At 37.1% G+C, this 27,377-nt stretch overlaps 1 protein-coding gene across 8 annotated transcripts; it reads left to right on the top strand.

The window, feature by feature from the left end:
- Positions 1-25,915, top strand: LOC105037320 (pentatricopeptide repeat-containing protein At1g10910, chloroplastic). 8 transcript variants are annotated; one of them, XR_012139293.1, is made up of 13 exons: positions 1-300; positions 2,711-2,795; positions 4,616-4,879; positions 5,032-5,334; positions 7,013-7,117; positions 9,128-9,227; positions 14,957-15,276; positions 17,308-17,484; positions 17,563-17,691; positions 21,648-21,895; positions 23,992-24,061; positions 24,837-25,058; positions 25,282-25,915. XR_012139293.1 is itself a non-coding variant. In XM_010913027.3 (11 exons), the coding sequence occupies exons 1-10, from the start codon at positions 38-40 to the stop codon at positions 21,876-21,878; spliced, it is 1,977 nt and encodes a 658-aa protein (XP_010911329.1). In that variant the 5' UTR covers positions 1-37; the 3' UTR covers positions 21,879-21,895; positions 23,392-23,868. The 8 variants fall into 8 exon arrangements, 2 of the variants coding, with proteins under 2 accessions (XP_010911329.1, XP_073109224.1); XR_003800364.2 differs by having other exon boundaries at positions 25,164-25,915; XR_002165698.2 differs by having other exon boundaries at positions 25,156-25,915.
- Positions 25,916-27,377: the final 1,462 nt, after the last annotated feature.

The following is a 27,377-nucleotide window of genomic DNA, read 5'->3' as shown; positions in this document are numbered from 1 at the left end:
ACCAGACCGTCCCTGACGATAGGCTTCATTGCATAACATGGACGCCTTTGCCTTGGCGGTGGGCTGCCACTCCTCGCCCACCACCCCCTTCCAGTCCCCTCCCAGTCCCCTCCCAAGAAATCATAGGTATCCCCGCCGGATCCCTGCTGTCTCAAAAACCCTAGATAAACCCCATGCCTCCACCTCTGCCGCTTCCTCCTCTTCTTCTCCGGCCACCATTAGGCCCTCCAATTCTTCTGCGAGGCGAATCGCCATTGCCGAAGTGGAAGCGTCGACCGACTTGGATTCGACTCTCTCCAGGTTCTTTTTTCCTACCCCTTTTCTCTTCTTCTTGAATTAGAAGAGCATTTGTAATCTACTGAGAAGAATGATCTATAATGTCTTCCTTGGAAGCATTCGATTTTTTGCTGCTGATATTTGATCGTAGAAGCAATTTCTTTTCATTGAAAATGATCAAGAATTCGAATTATGGAAAAAAAAATCAAGAATTCGGTGTTTAATTCTCATAGGAGAACGGAGAGACGAGAATTGTGGTTGTACGAAGGCTGAAAAGGCACGAATTGAATGGTTATCGTGACTTCAAATAACAACTGAAAGTAGAATTTTGGGTTTGGTGGTTTTCTTGGTTCTCAATTTTAACGAGAAATCCTTTCTTGGAGTCCGAGGACATGTAAAACAAAGCCGTCTTGCCTTCCAAGAAGAAAGAAACACATAGACTGGGAAGTGGGAAGTGTTTTTTCTGATTCCTTAACAAGATGACAAGGAAATTGCATAATCACGGTTTAAACAAAGGGTCTTCTCTGTATATCATGATAGTTTATGTGAGAGTTTTTAAGGAATATTTTCAGTTTTCTTATTCTATAACCCTGACATCCTGCAAATTGTCAAGATTTGCTGCCGATGGGATACAGTCCCCTCTTTCTAAATTCTGGACGTTACAAACCACAGTTCGTTAATACTTAGAAAGAATTCTTTTGGATTTTAAGATCAAATTCCAAATCACCTCAACATCGCTGTGGCTGTAGTCACATGACAACTTTTTTCCCTTCTCTCCGAACTCTTTAGTTCATCTTCATAAGAAGAGGTTGTTTTGGGTTCCTACATCTTCATGTTGGAATGAAAGTTCTCATGCACCCAGAACATTGTTATTTTGGGTGATGAAAATCTATTGCACAATGTGCAGTGATCTTTTAATTTGAGAAGCGATGTTCCTGGTTATATGCCCTTTTTTTTCTATGCTTATTCTTATGGAAAATTGGCTAATGATGAATGCCAATAATTACTATCTGTACTCAAGAAATGTGCTTTCACGTTCCTTATGGTGTCCTTCGTTTTCCATGCAATCTTTCAGTGCCATTACTTCATCATTTTCTTTGGCCTTCCATTCCTGTATCCATGCTTTATATATCGAAATATGTGGTAATGTGAGGTAAAATGTCCAGGTGAGTGGATTCATGTGCATTAGTGGGATAATGTTAATAATCTGTGGGGATATGAAAGAACACTAGCATGTGAAAACATGACTGATCATAGCCAAAGTCAATGTAGTGGTGGATCCTTGACTTTGTTGTATTTTTTCTGATTCTTGTGCACTAGCATGGAAGTTGTTCTTCCAAAAAGTCATAATTATGAGTGCTGAAGAGGCCTTTGAATGAAGTGTGAAATACATGATAAATGACAAAAAAAATAATTTAGCTTTTTTGTTGTAATATAGTTTCAAGAGGGCATGTGGTGGGAACCTGATGCATGGGGACACCCATTTTTTGTAGATTCATAAGGGCATAAAAAGGCATACCAAAATTATATTTTGGAAGTGGTTTTTAGCAGGCATAGAACATAAATAGATGGTTCTTGCAACTTAAATTTGATGTGTTCTGTGATTCTGTAGTCAAAATTTTGAGGGGAGGAAAAAACAGGAATTGCACAATCACACCTATGAGGTGAAAAATCAATGGAGAGGGAAAGGGTAGATTTTGTGGGATCTCAGTTAAAAATAAGATAATTGTTTGAGTGCAGCCTAATCTTTATCCTTTTATTTATTACAACAAGATCTCCATTCTTGTGTATGGCCGCACCGTCTCGTATGAAGGTCACAAAGGGAGTGATTCCAGCTCTGGAATACACATGAAATTAAAAAAATCCCAAATGGCAAGCAAAATAACAAATTGCTCTCTGGGACTTGAGAAACTGAAAAGTGATAACTTGCTTTTCACTGACTAGTACTTGTCCAAGATTTAGAACTAAAACTAAAATAATGATGTTGGTGTTTATAATATACATATTAAGTGGACTATTAAAATATTCCAAGTACCAAGTAAGCTCGTCATGACTAGAGTTTGCTCCCCCATGTAGTGGTTCCCCATCGGACTGGCATGGGATGCTCGGTATGGACTTGTACTTTAAATCTTTGTGGTGCTTATTTTGTGTTTATTTTCTTCATTGCTGTGTGCTCACCTCCAAGCATGAATATCAAAACATCATATGTGCTTCCTGAGGATCACTATGTCCTTGTTCCAAGTTGTTTTTGGATCTCATAATAACTTCAATTTTGTTCTCGTCCTAGAATAACAGATCGCTCATATATTTAATTGCTTAACTATTGTTGTCCCAAATTCTTTGTCTAGGCTGCTACTTTGACAGTCATGACATGTGCCTGGGCTTGAAATTAGTATAGCTAGCGATCTAACTTCCTTGATTTCTTTATATACAGGGTAGAGGGAATATTGCAAGTACAAGATTATAACAACATTTTATGCTATTTTGGGGAGTTAAGAAGATGGACCGAAGTTTCTCAGGTTGGGCATTTTGATATCTTAATTCTTTTGTTTCCTGATTTTGTTGAAAATAATTAAAAACAATGCAAATGCTATGTATGGTAGGGTTAGTAATGATAAGAAAATTATGATAAATAATGATAAGAAAATTATGATGGTGGCTCCAAACAGATGAAAAATTGCACGTAAGTTATTATAGTAGGGTTAGTAAAGATGCTAAGATTTCTCACTCTTTGCCTTTTGTACCTATAAATACACAGGTTCAGATGTGTGGTGCATAGATATCTGTATAACTGAATTTTTTGGATATGCAATGACTCTAGACGTTTTACCTAATAAGCTGTTGACTGCTGGCATTGCTATAGTACTTCTTTCATGGCTTCAGAGGAGAAAAACATTTGCCTTAAAAAGGAAAATCTTTGTGGTAGAACTTGATGAAAGCACTTCTCAAGCAAGAATGAGTCTAAAAGTTGCTTTTAGAAGAGGTAGAAAATGAGCTTTTAGCTTTCACAAGTACAATTTTTCTACCTTACATGTGATTCTCATTCTTGCATTGCAAGTGAGGTGGAAATAGGTTAGTTAAACCTGGATTAAATGAGGAAATAATTCGATCAGGTCCCTGCCAAAGAGCTATATCTACCTTTGGTTGGATGTGAGCTCTAAACCTGGGTCCTATATCTTGTCCGTACTAAGAAATTAATCCAAAATTCTGGAAAACCTAACAGAGGTAAGTCAGGCTTGCTCCAATTAGATAACTAAATTCAATACTGACTGAACCCACCCAAGCTTGAGATGGTTGAATACAAACCAAGTAATTGAATGGGTTGGCATGGTTCTGGAAGCTAGATAAACTTGAGGTTTTGTTGTTTGAAAGCCCACAAATCTATGTGCACACTTTTCTTTTACCCACATGACCGAAATACTTTTTGTAAAGCATGTTTACCTAATAATTTAGGCATTGATGCTGGTCCTTGTGCTAGCGACCTACTGTCATGGCACGCACAGTGCTGTGCTGCACCGAAGCCAAAAAGAAATTTTAACCAAAGCCAAAAAGAAAATTTAAGTAAAAACATAAAAATAGATCTAATAGGTGCTATGCTGACCTATGTTGGAGGTCAGTATTGACCTGGATTGGCACATGCTGACCAACATAACAAACACTTACAAAGTGTTTTCAAATCATCTACATAGAAGCACCTTTTGATAGGTAATTCTCTCGAAGCAAAAGTGATGCTCCACTGTTCATGTTTGCAATTGCTTTGATTGATTTGAACACAACTGTTACATGACAACTTGTGTGTTTTCCTATGGAGAATTGAGAAGTATAATTATCCTTAAGATGCGGTTCCATTATTTTCTTGTACTTCTTTGTTCTCAATTCTCATCATTTTTTTTGTGGGCTAAAAGCACAGATTTGGCTTATACATTCAGAAGAAGATTGTGTTGCTTTATGGTGTGAGGTCCTGGGCTCACAACATTAAAGCTATTGCTACTTTTGGTGGTTTATATAAAGCCTCATATGAGAATAACAGTGACGAGAGTTCTGTAAAAGAATGTTGATAGTCTATTCTATTAGGATGTACCATGTCATGTTATCATTTTGTTATTGCTGTGTGCTTTACAGTTTGTGTTTTGTTAATAAGCTTTATAAGGTTTTCATTCCCAGTAGGTCAATCAGTTTTCCAATTTATATAATATCAGCCATACACCAATTAAAATCCAATAGCAATATGATGTTATTTTTTTATAAAGTATTTTTAGAAGCTGATGAGTTTAGTGCCCTTTTTCTCTGGCATTTAATTGAAGGATAATAACAGATTTGCATGTTTGTTTTGATGCAGCTTTTTGATTGGATGCAGAGACATGAGAAGCTTAATTTTTCATCATATAGCAGTTTTATCAAATACATGGGAATTAGTCACAACCCGATGAAAGCTCTACAAGCTTATGATAGCATCCCAGATAAGTCATTGAAGGTCAATGTGTCCATTTGTAATTCTCTTCTTGGTTGTTTGGTGAAAAATGGAAGGTTCGAGAGCAGTATCAAGTTGTTTAATCAGATGAAAGATGATGGTCTATCACCAGACTTGGTCACTTATAGTACTGTATGGCACAGTCCATTCTCTAATTTTTTTTTATAGAATCAACTAACATATGAAATGTTCATATCTTTGTCATTTTTTAGATCATCTAATGCCTTGTAAGTTTTGTCCACCCATACTTTCCTCACAGTTTTCCTTCTGTCTGGTTATTTTAGCTTCTATCAGGTTGCAGAAAATTGAAGAATGGCTACTCTAAGGCGATGCAATTGGTCCAGGAACTTGAAAATAAAGGTCTGCATATGGATGGTGTAATCTATGGCACTCTTTTGGCCACTTGTGCTTCAAATAATTTATGTGAAGAAGCAGAGTCATATTTTCAGCAGATGAAGGATGAAGGTTGTCCTCCTAATTTATTTCATTACAGCTCCCTACTTAATGCTTATTCAGTAGATGGGAATTATGTGAAGGCCGAGAAATTAGTAAATGATATGAAATCTTCAGGATTGGTACCCAATAAGGTATCTTTCATTTTATATGATGTATGCTTCATCCTTATTTGCCATTGTTAGTTTCCTTGGTGTTCTGAGTTAAAGTTCTTTCACCTAGACATTCTATGGTTTTCTTAGTTTTTTAATAAATGTATTCAGCTTTTAGAATCTTAGATATTGTTGTTTTAAGCTGTCTCCCTTTTGCAATTAGTTTTGATTTTTGGATTGGTCAAAAGTAATATGTTGGAAGATTTAATTGTGGCTTGTGAGTAATGCTTTCTTTCCATAAATTCCAGTTGTGCCCTAGTGCGACATGTTCATGATCTTCAGCAACAAGCCCTATCAAAACTTTGGTTGGGCATTCAAATCTTTCTTTGTTATTTTGTAGTTGGAGAATCAGGGGCTGTAGTTGGCTTACTCTTTCAGATTGCTAATTTGCCTAGCAAAGCAATTGTATACTGATTCTGTACTTAGAGGCAACAATCATGGTTGACTTATTATTCTTTGTGAAAATTATAAATGGAATTATCAGCTTCTCTTATTTTTGACTATTAAGGACTTACGTGGGACCTAAGTTTTACCCTTCTATGGTATAAGGATATAACCCTTCAAATCTTATTGTCATTATCCATTTTTTTGAACCTAAAATTCTTTTTGGAAAAAAAAAAGGAGCATGAATCAGTGTCCCATTTTCTGTAGAGTTGACCTAGAAATAGGGTGTGTATCAGGTTCCAACCTTGGACCTGCAATACCATGGAACAGTTTGGGATTAATGTAGAACATAGTGTCCTATCCTACCATTAGGGCTTGTTCCATTGGACTGTCTTCCTTGGTGCCACTCCATTTTGTTTTGAGTATTACTGTATAACACTATTCCCTTTAATCATAGAATTCGATCATATTGTTCTCAAGCATGGAGGGCTGCTTTGGTCTTGAACTCCTCAATTCTGGGCGCAGCCTACATCTGATGCCGCTATCTAAGTAAAGTTGTCGGAAGTGTCTTTAATGTATGCCTTTTTAATCTTATGTAGTTTTCCATAACTCCACGTCATATACTTTTAGCAAACAGTTACTAGTACAGTAAGCATCAGAGACCAAGTTGCCTTTGTTGAACCATATTTCAAGGATTTGTTACATGCATTCTAAAGTTCCATCCTTTATTGGAATGTGAGGTGAAGGGTTGATCTTCTGAAATAAACTCTCTTTATGTGAAGAACATTTAGAATGCTAATACATGTATCCAATAGTATAATATGCATCAAGTCCATATCAACTTAATGTTTCTCATGCGATTTCTTGTTGCATCTATATTTTCAGGTTTTTCCAATTTTATAAATAACAATTGCATTAAGAATGCCACGTTTTATTAATTAGTCTGAACATCTGAGTAATGAATTGGAAACATGGACATGGTGCATGCAGCATTCATCTTGTCTGGATTGTTGTAGGCAAATACAGTCTTATGCTACTGGATCACAGATCATGCTTCACACTATGTATGTTGTGTAACTGTTTCATGATTTAGCAGGGAAAAGGAAATATCTGAGACTGATAATGTATCTCAGTGAGTTGTGGTGGAAACATTAAGTAGGCAGTGATATTTCATCCAAGCTGTGTCCGTGGTGCAGTTCCACAGAATTTCTTTTGTCTATCTATCAAACTTATCAGATTTTCATATTTCTGCTTAGTCTAGTTAATCTATCTGCAGGTTATTTTGACTACTTTATTGAAGGTGTACACTAGAGGTGGCCTTTTTGAAAAGTCGAAAGAACTATTGGCTGAATTAGAGTTTTTGGGATATGCTGAAGATGAGGTACACTAAAATTGCAAAAATTCTGATGCCGTGAGTTATATAAGATTTTCATTTTTGTGTTTTTCTCTTTCTTCTCTTCTAAGAATATATATTTGAATTATTCATGGGCTCCAAAGAATTCATTTCTGTTGAGTATATCCTGACATATAAATTATCTAATGGATCATGCTAGTCCTTCTGTAGATTATCTTTTGAAAGACATTAGGAATAACTGGTCCTACCTTCATTTGCATAATGATGGCATTGCATAGGATGGAAGATGCTGATCTTTCTATATGATTACATTTGGTATAATCCCATTTCCTTTATATTTACTGGATGCACTTGCAAGTGGCTTTACGTATCCTCATTGGCCAAGAATTCCTACTTAGGGCTAGTTTGGGTGTATAGTATCTATAACCTTAGGATAAAATTCATGATGGGACATAGGTTTGATTTTATAGGATTATACATAAAATCCTATTGGGAGAAAAATCCCATGTAGCTAATCCTATCCTATGTTTGGATGATAAATTAGGATTTCCTCCCCCTTCCTTCTTCCTCTTCCCCTCCGTTCTCTATCCCTTCTTTTACCAAAATAATAAGCTTAACATTGTCAAAATATCATATTAATCATTATAATTACAAAATAATTCGTATCAAGAAAAAGCTAACATATCTTTGTGTATCTTTGAAATTTAAAAATTTAATCCATCCGAGTCTGGAATAGATTTGGAATTTGCCCCTTGGATACCCTCTACTCGAATCTGATTATATATATTTTATAAATTTTTATTAAAAAAAATATAGTCGGAGGATATGGGGATATTTGAACTCCAAATCTTTAGATGGCCCAACCACTACCTTAACCAATAAAAGCCATGATTCACATCTTTTTTTAAATTAATTGATAATATACTTATACTGTTTAAACTATTATATATAAATACCCAATACAAAACCCTAGCCATTGTCTAAGCTTCCGTATTTGGCTGCTCCAAGCTGCCCACCAAATTGAGACTCCTGAGGATGTAAAAAACAAAGGAAAAACCAGGGAAAACATAAGAAACATCAACGAAAACAAAGGCATGATAAAAAAATTAAAAGGTAAGACCTTTTCTCACATACATTGTTCATTTTTTTTCTTTTCGTTTCTTTTTCTTTTCATTTCATCCTCTTTTTCAGACATCTATGGAGAAGGTGAGAAACTCAGGGGGACTGGAGGGGTTTCTTAGGTTCCAATTGGGGTTTTTTTTCCTCAAACATATAGGATTTTGTGTGAGTGGTGGCATTGTGAGCGGCAGAGGGCGGCGATGAGGAGGTTGAGGGTAGGGGCACTAGGGGGGCCTTGTGGTGGCCAACGAAGGCAGTGAGGAGGTGGAGGGCGGGGGGTGGGGGAGGAGGAGGCGAAGGAAGGAGAGGGGCTAGGAGTGGCAATTGGAGAGGGGGAGGCGGCGGTGGAGGGGGAGGAGGAGATGGCACGGGCCAAGAGGAGATTGGATACGATGGCGGTGCGAAGGTAGAACTCGACAATAGTAGGAAAAAAATGACCATTAGAGGATTTTTTTTCCCTATAAGATTAGTCACTTCCCATTGTTCTTTTATCCCATAGTTCAATCACCCAAACAGTGCCTAGGGAAGGAAATGGGATTTTTGTGCATAGATTCCCAAATCTTATAGGATTTGGGCCATTCCTATCTGTTTCAAACAGGCCCTTAGGGAAACCTCTGACATAATGGGGGATGCCCTAGCATTCATGCACATAAAATTTAAATCCATTTCATCACATTTCAACATGTTTTACGATTGGCTAATAAGGTAAAGTTAGCCCTTGATCTTCTTCATCTGGCGGGGGACCAACTGTCCTGTCCTATACCCATTTCATATGCTGCCTCCTTCCCCACCTTCCTTTTTTTGCCCTTCAAGGATTTGTAGATATGCTTAGAAATACCTTCTTGTCATCTTTATTGATTTAGTTTCATCATTATGTAATTACCCTTTCAATCTTATCAAATGCAATTTTACTTGTAGATGCCTTACTGTTTGTTGATGGATGGTCTTGCTAAGGCTGGACATATACATGAAGCAAAGGCTTTATTTGCTGAAATGAAGCAAAAACATGTGAAATCTGGTGAGCTCTCTTCTAGATATGCCACAAAATGCTAATTTTATGTATAAAAATGGTTGTAGTTCATATTAACATTTATAGATCTGTTCTTGTTTCTTTGTTGCTTATTCCCTCTTCTCTTGGTTTGCAGTTCGGAAAAAATTACGAGCTTTTAATAAAATGTGATTCCAGATGTCACTAATAGGAGTCTGAAGGGTGAAAAATAACTCCCAAATTTTGAGAAAATTGTCACCTTGGAAGAGACAGCCTAACCTCATATCAGCCATGACATTTGAAAACCAACATTTGGACTCCAATGACTCTGTTCATCCTGAAGAGTCACCAAACTGCATTTGGCTAATCGGACAAGTTTCTTTGACCTTCATCATGAGTAAGGATATGATAATGCTAGTTCAATAATTATATCCTACTATCTCTAGGAAAGGTTAAAAAGGTCTAAAAATGGAGGCTTTATTAGAGGCTTCCCACTTCCCTCCCAAAAAAGGAAAAAAGTAGACTCATAGAGACAAAAAGAAAAAGTAAAGAGAAAAGAAACCTTCATCCAACTTTTAGATCAACATCAAAACTAGAAGCAGCTTTCCATATCCAACCAAAGATTAGAAACATTTTTAACCCTAACAACTAATAAGTAATGCCACACAAATATAATTAACCCTAATCCAAATTTATTCAAACTTAAATGGTGTGGTATAATCCGAAAATATGATCTTATGCAATACTAAGCAGCAATCTCAAATTAATATTAGAAAATACCTGGTTTAGGACTCAAAATGCAAAGAAGATGCTTGATATAAATGCATACATGCCACTTGTTGAAATCAGATTGAAACAACAGCTTTTCACAGATAAAGCATATGATATTGTAGCAAAAGTATCAAAAATTACCAGCATTGTTTGAAGGATGCAAAGCAAGGATTTTCATTCATCTAGATGAATATGCTACAATCTTGGTCCAGATCCAATCTTTTCCCATTTCTTGCTTGTAGATTGTATATGAAAGCCCAAGATCGGATACCTTTTGTCAGTTATAGCAGCAATCAAGGTGCTCCAAGGACTGGTTTTAGGATTTGCTCATGTACTGCAAGGTTTTCTAGATCCAAAAAGGGACGGCTGACAGGTCTGCAGAAGTTGCAGATCTATTGGACTCATAGGAATCAGGTTTTAGACAGATCAAGGCTTATAAGTGTTGATTGATGGTTGTAAAATGACTGCTACAAGGAAATGGTAATAAGGGTAGAAGGATGTTTGCTTTAGGCTATAATATGGCAGAAATGAGGAAAAAGAAAAAGAAAACAGAAACACTATGAGGAGATATTTTTGAGAAGAAGAAGAGAACAAACAAACTAATTTCATTGTGGTTTGGTAGGGATTCACTCCATAGGGCCTCATACCAATATTCCATGCCCCACACTGACATTCCATGTCTCACACTCAGAGAGAAGAAAGACAATTTTGATTTCATTTATGAAAAATTCTGCATACAACGTTCATGAAGGCATGCTATTGTAGTGTTATTGTTCATGCTATAGTGCCAACCCTGCCCCTTATTTAATTCCTAAAAATGCTTTCTTGACTCTTTAATGATGCATGTGACTAGACTAGCCTCTTAAATTCAGTCCTTTTTACACTATACGAAACAAAACATGCCTAAATCAGAAAATATAATTAAAATAAAAATAAATGACACTAAGATCCAAAACTCAATCAAATACTGGGAATTGCCAGGCTTAGGGCTTAAACAACCTATTCTAATACAAAGAAGATGCTTGATAGATGCCTAAATGCCCCAAAACCATATGCAAAAAATAGTTTTTCACAAATGTAGCATATGATCTGACAATAGTATCAAAAATTACCAGAATTCTTTGGAGGATGCAAAGCAACAGATCTTCGTTCACATAGGTGAGTACACTGCATCACCATACAAATCGAATCTTTTCAGTTTCTTGCTTGTAGATCATGTACAGCAGCCCAAGATCCAAGACATTTTCAGTTACAGTAGGAATTGCCATGTGACGAGAACTAGGTTTAGGATTTGCTAGTTTACCGCAAGGTTTTCAGAACCAAAGAAAGATTGTTGACAGGTCTGCAGAAGTTTCAGTTCTGATTGAACTCACTTGGACAGGGTTTTAGACAAATCAAGGCTTGAAATAGGTCTTGATTGATGGTTGTAAAGTGTCTGCGGTAATAAAGGTTGAAGGGTGTTTTCTTTAGGTTGTAATATAACAGACATGAGATAAAAGAAAAGAAAATAGGAATGCAGTGACGAGATATTTTTGAGAAGGAAGAAGAAGAGAATTTTGATTTCTATAGGGAATCACTTCCTACGGCCTCACACCTATATTCTAGGGCTCACACCTGGAGAAGAGAGAGAGAGAGAGAGAGAGAGAGAGCTTTGATCTCATTGATGAAAAATTTTGCATACATCTTCATGAAAAACTCTAAGACAAAGGAATATTAAGAAAAAAATAGAGTACTGCAGTATCACCATGCATGCTGCAGTTCCATAAACAATAACTTGCCCCCATTATTTAATTCCTAAAATTCCCTACTGATCACTTTATTCAGTCCTTTTCACACCAACTAAACAAAATATGGCTAAAACATCTTATATAATTGGAATAAAAAAACAAATGACACTAAGACCCATGCCTCGACAAACTTCAGTGATGTTGGATGATATGTGCAAAGCTTCAATCATGGTGTCAGGTTATCCAAGTCAATCCAAAGGCTTGAATGCTTCTTTGCTTGTTATGTGTAGACTCAAGTTTGTCATGATCCCCATCATTGGTAGTCCTTCAAACGACGGTCTAATTCTCCATCCCATCCAAGGTCCGTTGAAGCGGTACCGAGACGTATATTGGCCGGCTAGCAATATGAGTCGATACGGAACCATACCAGATAGGACCGGCGCAAATCGACATAGAAGCGAAGAAAGGAATCAGGGAGGAGGAAGAAAGAGAAAGAGGGGAGGGAGAAGGGAGGAGGGAGGGAGAGGATGGCCAGAGGAGACGCCGGTGGTAGCCATAGGTGGGCCACAGGTTCGCTCGGAGGGCCGCCAAGGCTTCCGTTTCCTCCACCAAATCACGATTGAGAGAGAGAGAGAGAAGGGGGGAGATAAATATAAGGAGTGAGGGGAAGCCAACAGAGAGGCTAACGGAGGGCCTCCGATTGGCCGTCGGATGACAGAATCACGGCTTGCAGCTCTGCGGGTGTGAAACAGGAGCGATTGCCTTTGTTTCATGAGAATTTTTTTTAAAATTCTGACCACAATAAAGCCGATAGTGAAGTCGGTAAATCCATTGCCAGTTTTACTATTCATCACTGTTTTTAAAAAATGCGATGAATAGGGTCTGTCGCCTCTGTTTCGCGATTGTGGCTTTGCCTGTGCGCTTTTCTGCTGCCTGACGGCCACGACGGCCATCCAACGGCCTCTTCGCTGGCTGCGCCTCTCTTCAGTACCCTTACTCTCTCTATCTCTCTGGATTAAACATCCTATCGGACGACACGGAGCTGTGGAGGCCTCTGCGGCCCTCTAGCGGCCTCGGTGGGCCACCACGGATCCTTCGGCGGTGGTGTTCCCTCTTTCCCTCCTCCCCTTTCTCTCAATCTCTTCCTCTCTTTTCCTCTCCTGTATTTGGTGTTCCAATTCGAAAGGCCAAACCATCTCAGTTTGCGGCCAGTACGGCTCGGAACGTTTGGAATTATCCGGTTCAGGACAGTTCGGCGAACCATGATCCCATCAATATTCTGTTCTATGTTTCTAATTAATTTTATTATTAAGTAACAAATGATATTCAATTAAAGATAGACGGGATAATTAGTTGGATGGCAGGGTGGTTTACATGTTAGGAATATGAACCACCATTGCATCTGTTTTATAGTTCAAGCCAAAGGAGTAGTAAAAATATCAGGTTCCAAATGCATCAGCCAAGAAATTTTTGAATTCCATAATCTGCTTGACTATTCTTGAGATTATGAGATCCATTTTTTTCTTTACAATTAATAAACTAGTGAGGGGATGAAATCATCCTTCCATTATTGAAGGTTCATTTTCTTGCTATCCCTTTTTCTTACTGTTGCTGCACCAAGTACTTTATCCAAGGCCAGAATGAGAAAAAACACTCAGGTTCCTCAAGGATGCCCTAGCTGATTGAACCAAGATCTGTTTCCACCATCTGGCAGGGAAAGTAAGTTCTTCATAGAGGAACCTCCATAAGCTTTCTAGAACAAGATTGAACAATATGTATTCTCTCTTTTTCTCTCACATGGTGGGTGCCATCATATGCTGGTTTAGGAAGTTTTTAGCTTTTGGATAAGGTATGAACCTATTGTGTAGTTTTGGGTGAATATATGGTATGGTGAGGTGTTTTTGACGGAAGACTGTTTCATGGAATTATGATCTGGTTTATTTTTTGGTGGAATTTGTTGGATCAGAGGTGCTTATCAGTTTTGTGGACCTATTATTCAGATTTTTAATTCTCTGGTAGAGTAGAAGAATTTGTTTAATGAATTCAATAATATGCTTGTATGGTATCCTTTTCATCCTCAATTCTGGTTCTCATATAATATATGGAGGTTGATGCGCTTCTCACAGGGCCTTTCTTTTTGCAAATGACATGTGACTGAATGTTCAGGAATAAACATAAGCATAACCAAGGATTTTCAATTTATTGGCCAGTTCCCTTGCATATGCACCAGTGTGAAATGGTGGTTTGCTTATTTAAAAAAATAAAAAAGGCTGGTATTTGGCAGCAATTGCAGTAAACACCATGCTTTTTATCTAGCTGATGGATAATTCTATTTGACATTTTATTCATGGTTCATGTCTGTGCATCAGCCTTTGGCTGATGGCTCCCCCTCCTCTTTTTCTCGTTGTGTGTTTGCATGTGATGTGCTTCTAATTTCCTTTACACCTACTTTACAACCTTTTTCTTCAATGGTCAAGCCAATTATATTTTTGTGAAATTAGTGAATTGATGAACCAAAAGCTACTTTATTATTTATGTGCAACATAATTTTGACATGAACCATGCAAGAACTACTTTCTAAAATTCGGCATGTGAGTTAAATGTTCTTAGACTTGTTGTATGTCTGTATGTCATGCTGAACAAGGGATTAGGTATATGTGTAGGTGGCATGCCTGCATGGCAGTAGCACAATACATACTGTACATTGCCGTGCAGTGATATGCACCGAGTGTAGTGTGTCAAGCATGTACATTAAGGTTCGCCGTCTCGGTAGCGGGCCCCATACAGGCAAAGTCCTATTATAGTGTTGATATATAGTTTGGTACGGTAGTGTCGGTATGGGGTGGTACTTCAAACAATGACGTGCATATAGCCTGCTAGTGCCATGTACATATGAGGCATTGGCACTGTACATTGAGGATTTGAGTCCCGCTTGCATGTGCCGTACCAAAACAAAATATCAACCTAAGAGCCCTTTTGGTTTAGTAGTTGGTATTGGGTGGTACTGAGATTCATCAGCCCATGCTGAACTAGCATGGGTGAACATGGGCTAACATGATCCGGTACTGGTCAGCCCCTCTACGACCTAGTAGCAATGCAGTACTGGGTGCCAGTATTGGCTGAGCATGGATGGACACTTGAAACTATGCCATATCAACTGTGCCTAATGGTATCAAACTGGGTGCTTTAATCCATGCAGACAACCTACAGATTGTATTTAACTGTTTCAGTTCATGGAATTAATGCTTTTCCTTTCTGCAGATGGATATGCCCACAGTATAATGATTTCTGCATTATGTCGTGGTGGGTTACTGAAAGAAGGAAGAATACTTGCAAAGGAATTTGAAGCAAACTGCAACAAATATGATTTAGTTATGCTTAACACCCTGCTCAGGGCTTACTGCAACACGGGGGATATGGACAGCGTAATGCAAGTGTTAGGAAAAATGGATAAGTTGGCAATATCTCCAGATTGGAACACATTTCATATTCTAATAAAGTATTTCTGTAAGGAAAAGCTGTATCACCTTGCATATCGAACTATTGAGGACATGCATGGTAGAGGCCATCAATTAAATGAGGTAAGCTTTTCTTTAGCACTGTATTTGTCTAAATTCTGTTCTTTAACTTGTTCTCATAAAGCATGCTGGTTTTGAGTCTCTTCTATTTTGCTAATATTACATTGTTTCTTCACCATTGATCTATGATACTTAACTAGTATCCATGAAGATGCTAGACATGGATGATAGGATGTATAAAAACAAAAAGGATCTTTTAATATTCGATGTAAAACATTATGGTGGCCAAAGCTAGGTGCTTACGTCAATGTTTACTCTGTGCTTGACAAGTTCAGATTTTAACTCATTTTTATCATATCTTGAGTCTCTTTTTTAAGTTATCAAAGTTCAAAATTCTAATATCAAACTACTTTTGAACATGTAGAATTTCAAATTTTAATGAAGAGATCATGGTTGAATATGTATACTTCCAAGGGGAAGATAGGTTTAGTGGTGGGCAACCAACTGCACTGATTTTCTACTTTTATATTCTGCAGCAATCATATTAACTTGTTTTGTAAAATAGAGGCCATGCAAAATGATGTTGTCAACGTATTATTTCAATTTAAATCAAGTGTGAGCAAACACCTCCATGTGATCATAATGGCCAAAAATTTTTGAAAGAATTTTTTTTCTTCTCAAATCAAGCAATTGGGCAAGTGATGACATTGTTTTGTAGAAATTGAGCATATGCAAGGCCACATCAAGTTGGGGAAGGCACAGTCTGATATGAGAAATACATGGGGTGCAACTATTTACTCAAAAGTCCTACTTGTCAACCAATTTCTTGTAGTCTTTGACTTCATTTCTATGTTAAAATCATCTTTTTATTCCATCTTTCAAATTTCAATTGTTTCTAGATACTTTTTCATGTAATTTGATCTTGAGAAAGTTTGATCTTATCATGAGCTCCATGTTGATCGGAAATTGATATGCTTCTTGATGTTGCTTGCTGGTATAGGCTTTCCAATTCTTAAACAACAACAGCTATAAGGTTCAGTGACCTGCCTATGTATATAGCTATATCCATCGATGCCTGAAACTCATGTTTCTTGTTCAGATTAATGTCCAAAGAAATTGTTGATTTATTTGTTAGATTCCATGTGAAGCGGTCAACATAGATTTGACCAAAGGGCAAAAGAAACATTCACCATGTAGAAAATTGTCTTATAAGTTGGTGATGTCATCAAAATGTAAACCATATGTATTCTTAGTGAAGCCTTTAGTGTTTAATGTCAATAATTTAAATACTTCCCTGGTGCATCATCTTTGTTAATTAGGGTCAGTAATCTAGTGAGTTAGAGGTATCAGAGAACATTTGTTTTACCTAGACTCTTCATCTGAAAGAGTCACTAGGTCCTTGGATTGCAACCTATCAGCATCTTAGAGTCTTGAGCTTCACCTTTATATTTTCAAGTTTTGTAAATGGAAAGACAAATTTAGGCTACAAGTTTTTATCGTGCTATTTTGACAATTAAAACATAATGATTATGTATAAAAAAATATAATCAAAGAATTAATTTTATGGAAGAGCAATATCAATGTAAAATATATTGTATGTGAATCTGTCTCCAAATTATTGTATATTTCTCCTGCCAAATTTGGCTCTTGGATCATTTGGCATGATCCAACTTGTCTCCATGTCCATGCAGCATTCATCAAAGGCATGAAAAAACTGACAATTTGTTTGCACTCAAAGAACTAATTTTATGGAAGAGCAATGTCAAATGTAAAATATATTGTATGTGAATCTGTCTCCAAATTAATATATTTTTCTCCTGTCAAATTTGGCTCGGATCATTTGGCTTGGTCCAACTTGTCTCCATGTCCATGCAGCATTCATCAAAGGCATGAAAAAACCGATAATTTGTTTGCACTCTTCTTAATTGTTTGCAGTCTTCTATTTTTTTTTTTTTTTTTTTGGCAGTCCTTATTCAGCTCACTGCTTTGCATGATCTTTTAATGTAGGAGCATGATGTGTGATATCACAAAGTGTTGGTGGAGTGGAAACATCTTGGTATTTATTGAATAATATTTGTACATTTTTGTTTGCAGGATCTTTGTTCTTCGCTAATTTTACAGTTAGGGCAATCGGGTTTCCCATCAGAAGCCTTTTCTGTTTATAATATGTTGAGATACAGTAAAAGAACATTGTGCAAGTCCATTCACGAGAAGATGCTAGACCTGTTGGTTGCAGCAGGGCTTCTAAAAGATGCTTATGTAGTAATGAAGGTATGGTTATCTTGAATTTTTGTGTAAATGTTTTATTTAAACACCTTATATTAATTCTCAGCATTTTCAATGGAATAGGATAATATGGAGTGGATATCCACCAGTTCTTTGGACAAATTTGCTGTTTCATTTATGAGATCAGGCAATATAAATTTGATAAATGATGTTTTTAAAGCATTCCACCGTTCTAGACGCCAAATTAATCCGGTATGACAATTTTATTGCATAACAGCTCTTTTCTTTTTCTCGCTTTTCTTTTTCTGTTTGTTGATTTTTGGATTATTAACTGTTATTTGGGTGGCTTTATGAGTTTATTAGTAAGCGTCTCATGCCCAATATCTGTATATATTAGAGACCCGTATGCTTTTACTTGTTTCTTGTAATTAACTTTTAGTGGCTGGCGATTTTGATTAATTCAAGTCACTTTATTGTGATCCATCTTTTCAGAGTTACTAGATGTGTCCACATTATAAATATACAAGACCCGTTGCCAATCACTCACCGTCCAATGTTAAGGAATTTGGAGCCCCAACACATGAAATGTGCTATTTGAGTTTCTTGCAAGACAGGTGCCTTGTGTGGTAGATACTGGACCTTTGAGTAATACATGTTGCCTGAAAAACTCCATTCTCTTGCATCCAGCTTACTCAAATATTTTTTTCTTTCTTAATCTTGCATTGTAATACCTGTTGAAACAATTAGGTAAGATATCGCTGGATGATGAAGTGAATGAGGTCCTCGGTGGGGACCGCAAAAGCCTTCTACTTAATAAATTCACAAGCATGGTGATGTTTAGTAAAAATGACCTGACTGCATATTTTCTTTGCACTTATTTTACCATATCTTCTGCTTCTATTCTCACCTTAGGTTCATAAGATACTGTGATTTAGCACACCACACATCATATTTTCTCTATCTTGGATTGATTCTCTTGCCATTTTCCCTCAGTCAACTCTATGAATTGATTTGCATAACATTCATAGTTTTCTTTGGGACCCCTTGGAGGTCTATCTATGGCAGTTATGATAGTCATGAGAATTCCTGTGCATTTATTTGAAAATTGAAATTCTTATGATGCCCACGATTTCATGTTTGCAAAATGATTATATTTATTCATGCTGCCTGATTCTTGTGCCCATTCCTTACATGGAGGATGAGGGCCTTGTAGTTGCTGCTCATTGAATGTAAGTGTTGGCATGTTATCATGGTTTTGAAAAATATTTTTTGCTTTAGCATTATGAATCGTGAAGATTTGAGTGCACTGTATCGGAGGTCTCAAGATGATGACAATTACATGTTTTTGTGAAACGATGATGATATTTATTCTTGTTGCCTGACTCTTACGACTTTTCCTTACGTGAAGGATGAAGGCACATGCTGTTCATTAAATGTAAGTGGCTGTGGCATGTTACCATGGTTTGAAAACTTGATTTTTGGTTCAGTCTTGCTCGAGAAGTTCCATTTCTTTGGTTTCTGCCCCAAGTTTTGTTTGAAAAATTGAGAAAAACTAAAAAATGATTTAAAAATAGAACAAATTTAAAAAAAGCTAAAGTATTTCATGCTATATGTGTTCTTGATTTTTGTGGTTTCAGTAGTTTGAGATTGAAACTAGTGTTGTATAGTAGTAATATATAAACTTTAATTGTAGAATTTATAACTTCAAGTGCTCAAATACTCATTATATTTAGTGATTGTAAATCTTCAATGCCTAGTTTATTGGACCATTCTCTTCATCAATTTATAGTAGAATTGGTGAACATCTTGATTGGATATTGCCTTACAAGATTTTTGTGCTTATTTGACTATTTAACAATATGGATGTAATTACAAAAAATTATATTTGTTTTACTTAAAAACAAGCTGTTATTTTTGTGGATGATGGTGCACTGTATGTAGTAGTTTACATCAGTCTTCATAAATATCTTTGTTAAGGGAAATTCTGGAGGGTGAGTATCATTAAGTGGTTGAAACTAACTGCTTATGACTAAATTTAGTGGAAACTCCTTATGCCTGAAAAATTTTGGATTCCTCCATGGTGAAACTACTTGCAATTGATTTTTTCCCCCAACATGTCAAACCTTGTTTGCCACTTGGATTGCATACATTAGGGGCTAAGGACTTTGTTTCGGTGAAAGTGGATATCATGATTGGAGTTTAAAACCAAGGTCGGTTATCTCGAACTGAACTGCTCAATTGGGGGAGTACTGGCCCATTCCGAGTGGAAACCAGGTTGAGATGTAGGTTTGGCTTGGAGCAGGCCTTAAATCAACCTGAATTGACATTAATCGAGCAAAACCTAGGGCACATTGTCTCTTGAGCCAAACTGTCTAGGATAGTTCTATTGTTTCATTGCCTTTATAAGCCCCCACCAAAGCCTGTCACCTCATCTCCCTGATCAATCTTTCCCTCCCTCCTGCATTCAGCTAGGGTTAGGGTTTCAATGCCACCTCCTTGCCGCCGCCGCCTCCAATGATGATCACAGGTACATGCTTTGCTCTCAGCTAAGACAACCCTGGGCGACTTCAACCCCTCCCCCCTCTTTCTCTTCTCTCTCGGAGATGATGACGAAGCTGGTGGCTTTGTCGCCCCCCAGGTGCCCCCTTCTCTCTTCCTTCTCCTTCCTCCCCTTATTTTCGATACATCTTGAGTTGGTACAATACATACTGGTACTATATTGAACCGGTCATTGGCCAATATGACTCTTGGTGCTGGTTTAGCGAACCATGATGTTAACCATAGATGTTTCCTACTCTTGTAGAACTCTCTCAGGAAATGAATTAGAAGACAAGTGCGAAGCAGGTTTTGAGAAATGCAGAAGTCGCATTCCCAAGGAAACTAATATGCAGTGTCCATAGGTAAGGCCCAAGTAGGGTGGGGGCCAATTTGGACTCATCGACTTTCCAATAACAGATTTCCTTTAATTAGAACTAGATAAAATTAGACCATAAGGCTAAGGAAAGAGAATTCAAGCCAAACCTGTTTACATTCTCTTATCATCGACCTTCCACTTTTCTAGCAAATCATTCCTATTTTACTTTCTTCTCCCACCACTATTTTTTTTCCTTTATTTGATCTTTATTGTAGTTTACTAAAGAAGAAAAAGTGCGCATAATTTGCTTAAATTTTTTTTTTCCTCAAAGAAATGCCTATAACTTAATGTTAAAAATTGGAAATCTCTTAGGAAGAGAGGTGTTTCATGGATGTTGCTTCCCCATTCTGCACTGCTGCAACTGCCCAACACCATAGACTAACTTTTTGATAGTTTCTCCTTGGTTTCTTAAAGATTATATGTTTGTTCCAATAAGCTACTTATAGAAAGACTAAGTTTTCTAGTTATTTGTGTTTAGTTTCTTTATGAGTTTCATCTATATAACCTTTCATAACTTTTCCTGGTTTAAGATCTTTTTTTATAAATACCTTTGTTTCCTGCTTCCTGCTTTTGTATCGTTTCGTGAATCCTCCATGATGGCAACTATGATGAAAACTGAGCTTTTCTGTACTTGTCTGGGGGATGCTAAAGTCAAATTTTGGGGATTGGGAGAAACGATGCAAGTGGGCTCCACCTAAATATGCTTCTAGCCCCTAACTCTTAATTGGGCCAGCCTAACACGAGGATACTTCAACCCCCCACACACCCACTGACAAACACAGACAAGCCCCTTCCCCAAATACAAGCATCCACACATATGTGGATGCGACTGATTGGGCCCAGTCCTCTCAACAACTTCAGCCAAGCCAACTTGTCTGGTCCAACTGGCCCAATCTGACATGACTTCACTATCACAGATTGTTTCAAAGGAACCACTTGAAAGCACTGGAATTGTTGTTCAGTTCTTAACAAGCATCCTGACAGGTTGGTGTGTCATTGAACTCCAATTGGTTGCTTTTGCAAACTTTGTGTAGCCACAGACCTGTAATTAGGAAACTTTTTGGTTTTTCAGTAACTCACCAAAAAGGAGAAACAATGGGGAGCTTTTGAGTTCCCAAACTGTCTTCTTGATATTGTTTTTCTCCCTTATCCTGTTAGTTTTGTTCTGATTATTTTAGTGCAGAACTTATTAGTAGTTCTGTTGATAAATATTTGTTTTCCACCTCAAGATTTTTGTAATATCGATCAATCATAGTAAGATGTCAACTGACTGACGCTCTTTTCCTCTTTCCAGGACATATTCCGTGCAGCTGTTTCACGTTACCTTGGAAAACCTGAAAAGACACAGCTGCTTTTGCAACTTCTGCAATGGATGTCAAGACATGGCTATTGTGTAGACTCATCATCAAGAAACTTGCTTCTTAAAAACTCACATCTCTTTGGTCAAAAGCAGCTCATAGCAGAAATCTTATCCAAACAACATATGATGTCAAGGAAATTGAGAAGCCAAGAGGTGAAGAAATGATAAAATAACTTCCAATGGTAAGTACTAGATTCCTTTTATATATGTTATCTTGTTATTAACTATAATTCTATAAATTTTCTTATTGAACTTGGCTGAGTCCTCTATCATTTGCTTATAGATGGATATTAGGAAAGCATTATGTACCTGTACTGGTTCAGCTAGTTATGGTTCTAGGGCAGTCTTGGTCTCATCATGTACACACAGTGTTACTTTTTTTTTTGCATTTGTAATGTTTAATGTGGCTATAATATTATTTTACAATGATTGACTAATTTATTCTGTTAAATTTAGAGTGATGTAGAATAATTTATCAGCTAAACATTTCTATGACTTAAGACACAAATGTAAAGAAGTCTCCCATTATGTTTCTGTTATAGGTACAGTTACAATCATGCTATCAAGTTCAGCTATTGATGGTAGTTTTTCTTCTGTTGATATTATAATGAGATGTTATTTAAGAACTCAGTAAGAAACCTGGTGCTTTTAAATCTAATTGAAATTCTTGTCCAATATTATTTCAATTGAAACTTTTTTATTAACAATAGAATTAGTAAGATTCATTATGTCCTCTAGTTGTATAATTTGTACTTTAAAAAAAAAAGAAGTCAATGAAACCTTTGATGTTTCTCTGTTGAGTTCACTCCTCATTTATATCATCCTTGCAAATATGATAAGACTAAAACTAGAAGCATGCAGGTTGAGTCCTACTTCTCAGAGCTGAAAGAGAGGAGAGAGGGAGGGAGGAAGGGACCTTGTAAGCTGGTTTCTCTTGTCAGAGTTGAGGAACATGATTGAACAGTAATGGCTCTTTGGTCTTGTGCAGCATATTTCCATGTGGGGCATTAAAACTTACTAGGAGTTTCTGTTTACAGAGTCATAATAACTAGGTTTGACTTTCATAATATTTACAAGGGGGTGGATAAGGCTGGCAGGACACTTGCACAATGTTTGTTTATGTAGGCAACTGTGACATTTTGGAGCATTGACTAGATGCTACATGTATTTTCTAGTGCTTACAAGCAGATCATTTAAATTGGTTCATCAGCTACCTGAAACTTCTGGAATATGGTATTGACGTGGATTTGTAGGATCTTCATATTTATGCAGTAGCATTGTAGCCTGCCTTCGATCGCTGCTATATTTTCTGATATTAGATTTTTGTGTAAGCCTGTAATCACATAGCAACTTAGGGTGCATGATGTTTTAAAAGCATGCTATAACTGGATTATTATTGGAGTTATGGTTTGCTTATGGAAGGGAAGAATTTGAAATCTTATTGTTGTTTAACTATCTTAAGTCTGTAACAATGGGATGACCTCTTTGTGTTATTGTTGCAGTTTCTCTTTTACAATGATATATTGAATGCTTGTTTATTTCTACAAGGTGCACCTTCTTACATCCCTTGTTTTTGTTCCTTCTTATCACAGTTTAAAAAGATCGATTCACTTGTTTTGGTTCATTGTTGTCAGGGTATAAAAAGATTGATTTACTTGTTTTGGTTCATTGTTGTCAGGGTATAAAAAGATCGATTCACTTTCTCATGATTAGAGTGAGCATTTTGTACCAGTAGCGTGCATTTCAGCAAAGTTCTTGGCCTTTGACAGATTGGAGGTGTCTCCCATCCATCCACATCTGTAAAGATGGGAACTAACCTATAGCTGGATTGCTAGTCTGTTTCTGAACTATTCCCTCACAGAATGCTCTCGCTGGGAGCAGTGGATGGGAGATGCTACTTCCGGAGGTTTCCTGGATAGGCTAACCTCTGTGTGTTTAAAATAAAGGAAAAAGAAAGATACCAATTGCCTTTAATATATATATATATATATATTTTGTGATCAATGGTGGAGGTCTCTTCATTAGTCTGTATACCACAATGTTATGTGTAAATGATACTTTAAATCATTCCGGATGTGGAAGATTGGTCCTTGAATCTGTAAAGATGTTTTTAGATTTTGCAAGGAGAAATGCTGCTTGATAGTTGAAAATATCACTTTCTCGATGCCCTACTTCTGAAAATGCACAAATTAGTATGGCACTTGCATGATTTTATTTCGAATAAGTTTTTTTTTTGTACAATATGCTGCTTGATGGTCCAGACTTTATATTTACCCAGAGAATCAATCAAGCTTTGGACCAAGCCATGGACAGAGGATGGAAGTGGTTAAGCCACACCAGGTTCATAGGTGAGCTCTTCTATTCTGCTGGAAGCTTTCCTCCAGTCTGATCCACTGTTAACACTCACTTTTTACATGCAAAGCTGTGATATCTATCTATTTGTCTATTATTTTTTTTCTTTGTTCTGCTAAAAGATACAAACACTCCACTCAGAGACATTTGCTGGCAAAGCAATCACATGCTTTTGAAAAGCAGAAAGCATATATGGAATGGAACAGAGTGTTTGATTCCTTCTCCACCTTTACTATCACAACATTTTTTTTTGAATGAGTGCTGCATTGCTATCATCAGTCTATGCCCATATATCTTCATTTCTTTTAAAGAAAGCTTGCTGATTTGGTGCTTGTTCTCCCAGTCCACTATGGTTAGTAAAGGATCCTGTATTAGTGTTTTGTAAACATATATGATTTGCTTTGATGTATGATGTTGATGCCTGATGGTAATCATGAATGGACCTGTTCTTCTCAATACATGAACTTGTGTTTAAATCTGGGGCAAACTGTTGAAATATTGAATTTTGGGCTATGTTGTTGCAACATCTTTGATGAATTTAATTTTTTTTTTTAGCTTATGTTTAACAATGTTTGTTGTTTGGTTTTGATTCTCTCTAGTGCCTCTCCAGACATGCAAACTTCGTGCTAAATTTATTTCTAAAAGTTCCTAATAGACCTGTTGATAAGTCTCCATTTTGGTGTGTTGGATACTAAATTAAAAAGTTAATTTCCTAAATTGTTGATAACCGAACTTCAAGTGGATCATATGGCTGGGCTTTGTCTGGTACAGCATTCTCATAAGAAGGTTGTTGGCTCGAGCAAGACTCTTAAAGTAGGCCCATGGGGAGGCCATGGTGGAAGTGTTTGGGATGATGGTTGGTACAATGGAGTTCGAGAGATTACTTTGGTGTATGATCGGTGCATTGATTCAATTCGGGTCTTGTATGGCAAGAAGGGGAAGCCTGTTCTGGCAGAAAAGCATGGAGGAAATGGGGGTAACCTAACAGTCCAGGTATATACTCCTGTCAGATAAATCTTATATCATATGAATCTAAAGAACTGATTGATTCTCTCATGCCAGAATTATTAAAGTTATAAGTGGCTGTTAGAATTGCAGGATTCAAACCAAAGGCCCACTCTCAAGTCATAATTTAAATTTTTATTTGAAGATTATTTTCCAATGCTTCTCATCTCTGTATCAAGTGAATTACTACTGCTTCCTACTGGCATGTCAGTGCTCCTTGCTGCTAGCTTGATATGATCTAAATCACAAAGTAGCATCCAAGCCAGATCAATTTTTAACCGCGTTGTAAAATATGTGGAGGACGATTAAAGGCCTGGTTCTCTGACAGCATGCTCCTACGAAGGTGTCAGATATGCTAGATTTGCTTGTGGTACACCGCAGGTCACATTGCAGTACCCCGAAGAGTTTCTAACATCTGGTAAGCGGCCACTATTCCCGTCGTGCATGGCGGTTTTCATTTCCTATGGATCGGGGGATGATAGTTGGCTTTAGTGGAAAGAGCGGTTGGTACCTTGATGCTATTGGCTTGTGTCTCTCATCCATCCCGAAACTCTCAGCCTGTGTGAAACGGTGCACCAAAAGCTTCGAAAGTTTGGGCATTTGGCTACCAACTCATTCAGGCATCGTAATGGGGAACATGCTTCTCATGCCACAGCTAGGACTCAAAGGGTCTCCAATGTTTAATGGATGTAGTGCAACTATGGATGATACGGATATTTTACAGTTCTTAGAATTATATACAGGGTTTGGGAAAAAGAGAAGAAACCAAAAAAGAGAGCTGTGCCTAGAACTTAACTTTGATCATGAGACTTACATGTTGAAACAAGTAATTCTATAATTATTAACATTCTGGATCATCTAACTGTATAGGCAAAAGTATCTTACAATGTGCTTGGGCACAGGATAGCTATCACCCACAGAATTTGATATACCCCACCAAGAATTAGATGACATCCCATCGCTGAACCATATTGCCTTCCAAGCTACGCTACATCAGATGAAAAGGGGCACTTAACCGTGCACAGAATCTCCTATGGTGGAGCGATTTTTTAGTAGCTTTGCACCTATGGAGCACCATTCTGGAAAGCTTTTACGCCTTGAACCGGTACACATAAGAAAACCCGATACAGTGGTTGTTACCTGATCAGGAGGAATGCTTTTAACCTAAATGCAGCTTAAAAAATATAACCGATTAGTACAGCAACACATCCAAAGAGTATAGCCACTTTTATCCTATCTAGAGTACCACATCCACATAGAATAACAAAGCAGAGAAACTACAAAACCAACAATGAAATTTGGAATTCCTATGTCATTTTCTATTTTCTATGAACCCTGAACCATCTCAATAAATTACACTTAGATGACCAAATGAAGCATCAAACAAGAATGTTCACTATGACTATCTTGATAAACGCTTATATTTTTCTCTCTATATCATTTCTGCTAGCCAAAAACTAACCAACAGCAGTTTCACGCAACATCATACATGAGACAATCAAGATCATAATTTTTACTTCATTAAACACATGAAGCCTTTGACTAAGTGCAAGACGCATAATAAAACTAATTATACGGGATAATTATTATATATTATCATTATCCATGTCAAAGGGCTCACCAGGACAATATCTATGCTAATTGAAAGCCTTAGAATGCAACAAAAGCATAACCAAGACCACTCATTGAGCAATCCATGTGAAGACACCAATTCGGACATGCATGTAATATTAATCAGAACTAAGAAAAGAAGATTGACCGGAAGCAACTTAATATGCTAAAGTTTTAGAAACAAACGACTTCCTCTTTTCTTCCTCTTAACTTTCTCAACCATCTTCACAGCCCCAGGATATTCTCCCCCAACTTAATTACAAGTTGTGGAACCCCCATTCTGTTCAACATAAGAGATGCCACGTCAATTTGAGTCTTTGAATAAGTCCGCATCATCAAAACAACACTTAGAGACACTTGCATAAACTAAAGTATGAAAAAAAAAAAAGGCTGCATTTCCAACTCCAATGCACAGCAGTCTAAAAGAAAGCAGCATATCTGCATTCATTTGTGATCTGGATTGGCACTTGTCTAGCAGCTGCTAGAAAACATATCAAACCAAAAAATCCCATGCATAGACAAAAAGAAGAAAAGAAAAAAATAATCAATGAAATCCCCAAACCTGTCAGACATTTCTCCACTAATAGATATTTCACCACTAATACCTCCCATCAAAGATCCATATCAACCTGAACAGGAATTTAAAGGAAGCAGAACAAATAATGCTAAAACATGGAATTAAAACAAATCCAACAT

Source organism: Elaeis guineensis, chromosome 2 (assembly GCF_000442705.2).
Source record: "Elaeis guineensis isolate ETL-2024a chromosome 2, EG11, whole genome shotgun sequence".
In the NCBI taxonomy this organism is placed as follows: domain Eukaryota; kingdom Viridiplantae; phylum Streptophyta; class Magnoliopsida; order Arecales; family Arecaceae; genus Elaeis; species Elaeis guineensis.
The sequence above is the reverse complement of the archived record's forward strand: the minus strand, read 5'-3'. Positions and strand labels throughout refer to the sequence as shown.